Raw genomic sequence first — 8747 nt, 5'->3', positions numbered from 1 at the left:
TAGTTTGTTTGTTGTCTTCATTGGTCACTTAGCACATGCTGCTGTATTCATTCTGCCTTTTAATATATTTTGCATACAGTGTTGAAATAGCTCATTATCTTGTCTTTATTAAAAAGGGCCTTTGTTTACTGTAAAACTTAGTGTCACTCTTGTGTGACCACATTCCTGATGGTTGATGTCACCCATTCATCCACAGTATAAGTGAGCTGGAACTCCTTGTCCAAAGTGCTTCCTGAATATTTGCAATAGTAGGAATACTCCCGTCTGTTCTCAGTTCCAGTATTAAAAGAATTGATGTTGTTTCTGATGAATTTAATTTTCCTACTTTATTGGATGATTAGAGAAGTTTGTTAATAAACTCAGAATTTGAATGTGCTGATGGAAAGTTACTACTACCATTGAAATATGTGTAGAGTTGCTCAGTTTTGTTAATGGTAAACTTTCTGGCATAGAAACTGCAAAGTGGAAGCCTACACAGCTTTACAGTCATTCATGACTCGGTTATTTTCTGTGGATAAAAGGCCAAAGAACAGTCCTAGAAATACCTTACTGAATAAGGAAAAAATCTCTCCTCATCAGAAACTAGAAGGTGGCAGACTGTTATCCAGTGATATTAGGTATGATGAAACTGGAGTATTAAACCCGTTCGGCCTATAGAGACTTCCACTGAAGTCTTGGGTACCTCTAGTCACTGTAGTAAAGAGGTACAGGCAATATTAATTTACCTTTTCCTTATCTGAATTTTGTATGTTTTAATTATTAGATAACTCTTGAGGCTGTTCTTCCATCGAAGACATCCTATTGTGACTTACTAAATATCTGAAATGTGATGCTGATAGCTTTTTTTTTGCACAGCATATCTATATAGCTAATGTAAATTTGACACTAAAGTTTGTAAAAGCAGTTAAAAGGTAGTGTAGATGATGATGATGATCTCTTATTGTGTAGCTGGATGTAAACTAATGAGAAATGTAACTCAAAACCTAGTTTATTGTAATGTGTGAATACTACACTCACTATGGCAAAACCCCACAGCCACATGACTTGCCCTGAATTTTCATTTTGTTGTCTTTTTACTTGCAATAACTGTTCTACTCCTGCTTTCTATGAAAACAGCTCCCACTGAACAAGAAAGTGTGTGCTTTGGCTTGCTGAAGGATCATTCTTTCTCACTGCAAAACATACAAAGATGTTCTCAAAAGCTTGTCTGCAGCAGAAATATGTTAGACATAATGATATAATTAAACATAGGCAGAGATGGAGATTTAATCATCTCTTCTAGGATTAGGAAAATACTAGGAGATAACTTTTGGGATTCTTCCGCTCTTGATTGGACAGGTTTTCACAGAAAGCTTACAGATGTAGATTTCTTTTATACTGGTGGTTGTAAATAGAACTGTGGGTGAAGGTGTAGAGGTATGTTTTCTTTTCTAAAGAATCATAGAATCTTTTCTAATTGTTAAGTGTTCCTTAATAGCAACACTCAAATGTGTTTACATATTATCTACAGATAGCATTGCCTTAGAGATATTGTCTTACCTGATTACATTCTAATATACAAATTGTTACTTTGAATTTGTTATTTTAAGACTTTTTGTAAAGTTTGACCAAAAACCCAAATAAATCTTTTTCAGCTTTCAAGCAGCTATTACTAATACACTGAAATTCTGATTGTGATAGAGCAAATGGACAATACGATGTCTTATCTCTGCATGTCTTTCCTTTACCAGTGGGAAACAAAAGTTCAGCAAGGGGAAAAAGATTTTGAACAGATCTCCAAAACCATTCGCAAGGAAGTGGGAAGATTTGAGGCATGTATCATTTTGTCCAAGTAAATGACAGCTTTACTTTAGATCATACTGACATTCCAAGTAGACTTAAGAGGTTAATATGCCATAATTTATCTATTAACAGAAGGAACGTGTGAAAGACTTTAAAAGTGTTATTATCGAGTACTTAGAGTCGTTAGTGCAAACACAACAGCAGGTAAGATAAATTTTAAGTTTTGTACAAGTTAATATGTTTCTTACTAGGTTAGGTTAAAAAAAAACCCAACATATTTTAACTGTTGCAGTTTCTAAAACTTAAAGATCTACTTATCATCTGGTCGTCTTGTCTTCTGAAACTGAAGTAAAACTTTCATTTACATATTGGAGTAAATTGTAACAAATACGTACTTAGAATTACCAAAGAGAATTGAATACTTAAATGTTTATAGCTTTTCTTACAAAGTATTAAATATTACTGAATATTGTAAAGCAGTAAAGCAGTTTCTAGTGACTCAGAAGTAGACCTCATTCCCAGAAGAGTGTCTGGAGTCTTTCTTTTATTAATTTCAGGGATATAACCCTAGGGCTTTGTTTAATTAAAGCAAAACAAATAAAAGTGGTATTCTTAGATGTAAGAATAGCAAACTGAGCTTGCAAACAAATTCTATATAAATGTGTTCTATAGCATTGCATTCAGTGTATGGTAAGAACTTGGTTGCTGTGAGTGGAGTTCTGTATTTATTGTATGTTTTTTCACATCATAATAATGCAAATGGATATATCCTTTGTTCAGTGGACAGACTGCATGAGGAAGAAAATTCATGTATTTTCTTTACCAACATTTAGTACTTAATGATTGTTTTTTCCCTTCTCTTTAAGCTAATAAAATATTGGGAGGCATTCCTACCTGAAGCCAAAGCCATTGCCTGAAAGAAGAATATTCAAAATGACAAGATAGTCTGGATGTTTGTCCTGGATAAAACTAAATTCCACACTGAAATCACTTTAAACCATCCAAATAAACCACTATGTATTTTATTAATTAACATGTGGCTTTTTTATATACTACAGCATTTTATTAACAAGCTGCATGTCCTGACTCTCTTTAAAGTGGACTGTGGCATGATGTTCTGCAATACATTGCTGAATTGAACACTATTGTGTCTTAATACTTGCACTAAAATGTGCACTGCAAGGCCAGAAAGCTGATACTTTTGTTCTTTACAATGCAATGTTCTGCAGTATGTTTACTTGATCTTTATGACACAGATTTAATCATTGATTAAGTTCACTTAAACATTCCTGTACAAAATCATGTTTTTGTGATTACAATAATAAAGGGGATGTATCTTGTGAAACACCAAACACTCTGTTTTTGTGTCTGTAGATATTTACTGGTGTTCTTAGAAGTCGCTTTTAGAACAAATTGAGATTATATCAAAGGCAGAAACAATGTTTAGTGAAGAATACTGGAGACAGTATTAAAGATCCACAAACAAGTATTTGTGGTAAATTGTTCTGATTTATAATTCTTAGTTTGTTATGTGTATTCTTTCCACCTGAAGTTGTCACTTCCTTGGTAAATGCATTAATTCTCACAGGGTCAAAATGCTTGGGCAACAGAGAAATGTAAATGGAAATCTCTTTAAAGAGTTTTACAAGGATGATGAAGGGTTAGGATCACCTTGCATGATCACATACTGACGTCAGGCTAGACTGATATATTTTATCAGTTGTCTTCAGCAGTCTCAGGATACAAAAAGGAAAAAAATGTTGCAATAATTGTGGTAATAGGGGAGGAAGAAAACAAATTAATTCAGCTAAGTGCAAGGTAGTTGTAAGCATTCTACCTGCATTTTCTTGAGTAGAAAATACATTTGCAGAGACCAGTTACATCTTTTGTTACAAAATCATAGAAACTAAACATTTTTTCTGAGATCCACGACGTTAGTGTGGGACATGCTGCCCTGTCATTTAAATAACATATTAAGCTTGTCAATGGCATGTTTTAATACTAATGACAGCCTTTAGTATTGTAGATAAATGTTAATCTTATAAAATGCAAGAGGATCTTCTGGCTATTTACAAGACTGTAGGATAAGCCCATGAATTTGTATTATTTGGGGTCAAGCATAAAGAAACACTCTGTTCTATTTCCAAACAGAATGGAAACTTAAGTTCAGCTGTATGATGCTATGCTCTGATTTATGCAACAGAATTAGTACAAACTTACCAGATTGGTGGCTTTTGTTTCTGTACAAAGTTCTGCTGACTCCTGGGAATTTTTAAGGAACTTAGTACAGAAACTTTTACTTTTAAAAAAAAAAAATCCCAAGCAGTTATCAAGCATCTTTTTTAAAAGGTGAAATACTAAAACCTGACCTTGTAATGCTTGTGGATCAGTTTGTTAAGTCATTTGATTTGTAACTGCTTTTTGAAAAGCTTAAGTGTGCTACAGGTTCACAATGAAGAAACTGGTCTACTTTGACTTTGGCTTACTCAGTACTAATGGAAATTGACCAGCAACTCAATGTTAAACTTCACATTTGTTCCAGTGAAAGTGGGTGCTACCAGAATTAAAGACTTAATGTGGACATGGAGAACTCAAAACAGGGGAAAATATGCATTCACGATGTTACTTCTTTAAGTGCTTTATACAGCTCTTTTTAGCCCTTCATCTTCTTGTTTTTTCCCCCTTATATCACAATTAGAATTCAGTTGAATTAGGCATCAGATTTCTTCTCCTCGTGATGAGAGAATGAGAAATAACTTTCATATTAGTCTCCTAGCACATATTATTGTGATTGTCTATACTAGACAATTGCAAATGGGAAAGAGGGATGCAAGGCTTTTTTTTTTTTACCTTAAAGCTAGAAGCCTGTTGGAGAATAGAAGAATAATAGTATTTCTGGAGTTCAGTGTCATCGCTAATATAAAATAATTGTTGTCTTTTCTGCATCACAAGATTAATTAGAAGACCCACACATTTGGCCAGAATAGGACTCACTGTTTCAAGAATGTCATAATTTATTTTGTGCCTGTTTCCTCATATTGTGAAGATTGAAGGTTTTCTTATTGTCTTTCCTAGTATGATTAAAATATGTTTTGGCAGATGTTTCTCAAACTAGGTGAATGGAGGTGCTGATGAACTATTTTCTCTGTAGAGTTCACTACAGGATGTTGTACTAAATTTAAGTGTTGTTTCCCTGAAACTCCAAGCCAGTGTGCCACTGAATAATCACTAGCATGAACAAAGCAAATGTTTGGAAAAGGATGAACTACATTTGGAATAATGTATAAAGGACAAGGTGCTACTAAAGTCTAATTTACTTTTTAAGTTAAAATAAACTCTAGATGTTTACAACAACTTTAAGTCATCCTCATTCTTGTATCTATGATGTCCATGGTGCTTTCTGAATTAAAAATATATGTGATGTGCTTCAAACTGAAGACATTGTCACTTTTTTCTTACACTGTCGTTCAATCTATAGCCTCGTTCTTCATTCACTGTCCCTTTTAAAATGGAACATTCTGCTTCCCTATCAATTATTCTTTCTTTTACCTCTCCCAAGTATTTTCTCTGAAGGCCTCATATGGGATTTTCTGTTCAGGCACCTCTGGAGTTCATGCCCTAAATATGTCAGTTTCTTTCAAATTCCAGTGTGGATGAGCTGCTGGCTAGTATATACTGCGCACTTAAATGAACATTCAACATCCACTAATATGTGTACAGTGAAATGATTGTTTTAACAAAAATATAAAAAAAGAAAAAACCAACCAACAAAAAATACCCAGAAAACTTACATTTTCCTGGTTTTCAATTTTAGGATAAGAATAGGCTGCCTAATAATTTGAGTCTCTGGCAAAGTACAAGTCCATTACAATCATGTGAGAAAGAAAGTTCAAAATAAAACCCAAAAGGAGCTGAAGATTCAATTTGATCAAAATACAACTTGTTACCTCCTAAGAGGATTCCTTTTTTTTTTTTTTTTTAATTCCATAGTTGTGTGGAGGGTGAGCTTGCTAATTAGTGAAATATCTTTTGACTTTATTGCTAACATGCTACCTTTTTTTCCCGATCAGCAAGGAAATGACTAATACAGGAAAGGGACATAAAGTAATACAAATCCTCTTTCTGTCATTTAGATGGTCTCACAAGAGTGTGCAAGGCAACTTAGGCAGAATTCTTTTAGCAGCTTATTGCTATGAAAATTTAAGTAAAATATGCAATGAGAATGGAAGGGCAACGAGATGTCAGATAAAACATGTATATGTATCTGTAGTTTAGAGAATGCAAGCTTTGGAAGAAACAACTGGCTAACGAAGGAAAGGTGTTTTTTTATTTTGGTTTGCAGTTTGGGTTTTTTTGTGAGTTGTTTGGTTTTCTTTTTTTCTTTTTCTTTTTTTGCTTTGAGGTTTTGTTTGTTTGTTAGTTTTGTTTTGTTTCTTTGTTTCCTTAAAAAAAAAATGTAGGTAGTTTGAAAGTTTGGTTGTGAAAAGGACACATTCTTACCCAATTTGGCATTTTCCCTGATTGGACCTGATACTAACCAGTGATGATTCATAATTTCTATAATCATGGAAGGCTAAGCTACAGTACAGTGAGAGGTAAGAATTAGAACTGGAGTATACTTACTCATTTATTTTACATTCTGCATGAAGTAACCCAGAATACTGATGACTATGACAAAAAAAAGCACCAAAGACCAACACCTACAGTTCCTGCCGGACTTTCTGGGGCCTTCTCAACAGATGAATTTGAAAGCAGCCTATATAACTGTTGTCAATAGAGCTCAACCCCTTTACAGGTTTGCTTTTAAGTTTACTAACATGACTTTAATACACTGGCCCAAATCAAGCTACATTTAAAATGTATTCTTCTTGCTTTGTTGTTTGTGGGAATCATTGTATCATTTGTGCAGTTAGCTTTCAAAACCAAGAATCCTGGATGGTTTCCAACACACATTGATAGTATTTTATGAATTAATGTTTCTTAATTTTTTTTTAAATGTATGAGACAGAAAGACAATCCTTGGCCAGTCAGCCATGTGGAAAAATCCTCTTTTTTTCTTGAGCTGTAATTTTAAAGATTAGCCAACTAATGATATATTGTGCAAATCAAGTATTTAACATTCCAAAAAGTATTGATGTATTTGAATTCAGCTCACCATGTAATCTCCCTTGTTCCTCTTGGCTGATGCACAGCCAAAAGTTCCATTACATGCTATTGAATTTGAAACCAGATTAATGTCTCAAACTTTTCTTTGTTAATAAGCTACACGTTATCAGGCAGAAAAGTAGCTTTATAAAATAATTGGTTATTAGATTGCAACTCTTCTACTGGTTTCTCATCAGTATAAATGCCTTACAGCACAGATGGAGTCATTAGAACTGTCCCATCTATTTTGCATTAGTATAAGAACAAAAGCCAAGTTTTAAGACTGGATGCTTAACCAGAAGCTAACAATAACAACAGCATGATAATTACTCTTGAGCATACCCACATTTACCAGACTGATCAGACTACTACTATATGCCCTGCTTTTCCTTGGGATCACCAGGGCCACAGGATGTTGGAAGGGATGGAAGAGACTTCCAGCGATCTTCGAGTCCAACCCCCTGCCAGAGCAGGATCATATAATCTTGTGCAGGTTGCACAGGAACACATCCATGTGGGTCTTGAAAGTCTCAATAGAAGGATGATACAGAACCTCTCTGGGAAGCCTGTTCCAGTGTTCTCTGACCCTTACAGTAAAGAAGTTCTTCCTCATGGTGAGGTGAAACTTCCTGTGCCGTAGTTTACATCCATTGCCCCATGTCCTAACACAGGGCACAAGTGAGAAGAGGCTGTCCCTTCCTTCTTGACACTCAGCCCTCTTACTGTTACAAACATTTAGTAAAACACTTCTCAGTCTTCTCTCTAGACTAAACAGTCCCAGGTCTCTCAGCCTTTCCTCATCAGGCAGTGCTCCAGCCCGTAATCATCTTTGTAGTCCTGCATTAGACTCAAGTAGATCCCAGTCCCTCTTGAACTGGGGAGCCCAGAACTGGATGCAACATTCCAGGTGAGATCTTATCAGGGCAGAGGAGAGGGGGAGGAGAACCTCCCTCAATCTGCTGGCCACACTCTTCTTAATGCACCGCAGAATCCCATTGGCCTACTTGGTCACGGGGACACATTGCTGTCCTATGGATAGCTTGTTGTCTACCAGGGCTCCTAGGTCCTTCTCCTCAGGGCTGCTCTCCAAGAGATCACTTACCAAGCTGTATTGGTGCAGTTTATTATTTCTTCCTAGATGCAGGACTCTTGCACTTAACTGTTGTTTAACCACATTAGGTTCCTCTTTGCCCAGCTCTCCAGTCTGTCCAAGTCTTGCTGAATGGCCACACAGCCTTCCGATGTATCAGCCAAGCATCCCAGTTTGGTATCGTCAGCAAACTTGCTGAGCTGACACTCTGCCCCCTCATCAATGTTATTGATAAAGATTTTGAACAGGACTGAACCCAGCACTGATCCCTGGGGGACACTCAAAAGTTACAGCTCACTAGCCAGACTTAGTACCATTGACCACCACTGCACTTTATTGTGTAGCCAATTCCTAATCCGTTTCAACTGTCTGCTTTTCTAACCCACACTTCCTGAGCTTGCTCACAAGGATGTTATAGGAGACAGTGTCACAAGCTTGCTATGGTCAAGATAAACTACAGCCACTGGTCTCCCTGCATCTACCTATTCAGTTACAGCATCATAGAATGCTATCAGATTAGTCAAGCATGATTTCCCCTTGGTAAATTCATGCTGACTATCCTGATAGCCTTCTCTTCCAAGTGCCAAGGGGTGACCTCCAGAATGAGCCACTCCATCATTTTTCCAGAGAGGGAGGTGAGGCTGACTCATCTAATAGTTTTCTGGAACTTTTTTCTTGCTCTTTTCTTTGAAGACTGGAGTGACAATGGCTTTCCCTCAGGCCTCAGGCT

At 36.1% G+C, this 8747-nt stretch overlaps 1 protein-coding gene across 2 annotated transcripts in view; it reads left to right on the top strand.

Moving 5' to 3' along the window:
* The window catches only part of SNX2 (sorting nexin 2), a 45913-nt gene extending 40777 nt beyond the window's left edge, over window positions 1-5136 (top strand). For both annotated transcript variants that reach the window (XM_064176443.1, XM_064176444.1), the window contains 3 exons: window positions 1731-1811; window positions 1915-1986; window positions 2649-5136. In XM_064176443.1, coding sequence (XP_064032513.1) covers window positions 1731-1811; window positions 1915-1986; window positions 2649-2699 — 204 coding nt within the window. In that variant the 3' untranslated portion in view covers window positions 2700-5136. The remainder of the gene's footprint in view (window positions 1-1730; window positions 1812-1914; window positions 1987-2648) is intronic.
* The last annotated feature ends 3611 nt before the right edge of the window (window positions 5137-8747 follow it).

This window comes from Pogoniulus pusillus, chromosome Z, assembly GCF_015220805.1.
Source record: "Pogoniulus pusillus isolate bPogPus1 chromosome Z, bPogPus1.pri, whole genome shotgun sequence".
NCBI lineage: Eukaryota > Metazoa > Chordata > Aves > Piciformes > Lybiidae > Pogoniulus > Pogoniulus pusillus.
The sequence above is the reverse complement of the archived record's forward strand: the minus strand, read 5'-3'. Positions and strand labels throughout refer to the sequence as shown.